General features: G+C 39.6%; 1 protein-coding gene across 1 annotated transcript; it reads left to right on the plus strand.

Moving 5' to 3' along the window:
* Positions 1 to 13: 13 nt before the first annotated feature.
* PHALS_06184 (acetylornithine aminotransferase) lies at positions 14 to 610 on the plus strand (the record flags this gene model as incomplete). The annotated part of the gene is made up of 2 exons (XM_024719427.1): positions 14 to 467; positions 537 to 610. 2 exons carry the CDS (start codon positions 14 to 16, stop codon positions 608 to 610), a joined length of 528 nt encoding a protein of 175 aa, XP_024584727.1.
* Positions 611 to 787: the final 177 nt, after the last annotated feature.

Consider the following 787-nt stretch of genomic DNA (forward strand, 5'->3'; position numbering starts at 1 on the left):
TTCTAACCACTCGATGCTAACCATTACACTTCGCTCTACCAAGTCGCTGCAGCGCATCACTTGCAATTCCTTTCGGACTTTTGCTGCTACAAACTCCTTTAATCTTGACACTTACGAGACAAAATATTTGGCCAAAACGTACAATTCTGATGGTGTACGTGGCGAAACTGGTCTCGTATTTACACACGGCAAAGGCAGCAAATTACATGACGAACAAGGTCGTGAATTTCTGGACTTTTACGCTGGCATTGCTGTCTCTGGATTAGGTCATGGGGATGACGATTGGTATCAAAGTCTTGTTGAAAATGGGAAAAAAGTGACACATGTGAGCAATTTGTTCCATACTCAAGCGCCACTTGAATTATTGTCGATAATTCATGTTTTGATAAAGTATTTTTTGCAAATTCGGGAAATGAAGGTGCTTACAAATTCGCACGTTTGTATGCAAATCGTGTCGCGGATTGAACGTACGTCGTTCATTTTGGTCATTGAATGGAAGTATTGTTACTTAATTTCTATTTGCTGTCTTGTTTTAGACCTTATGAAGGACAAAAGTATGAATTTATTTCATTTAAACATGGTTTTCATGGTCGTACAGCTGCAGCGTTAACTTTAACGCACAAGCCTAAGATTCGAAAAGCGGTAATGCCATTAGTACCAGGGGTACACTATGTGGAGTACAACGACATTGATAGTGTCAAAAAGGTTATATCAAATAAAACGGCAGGAATTTTTGTCGAACCTGTTCAAGGTGAAGGTGGTGTGTATCCAGCAGATCCAGAATTTA

Source organism: Plasmopara halstedii, assembly GCF_900000015.1.
Source record: "Plasmopara halstedii genome assembly, contig: Scaffold_2956, whole genome shotgun sequence".
NCBI lineage: Eukaryota > Oomycota > Peronosporomycetes > Peronosporales > Peronosporaceae > Plasmopara > Plasmopara halstedii.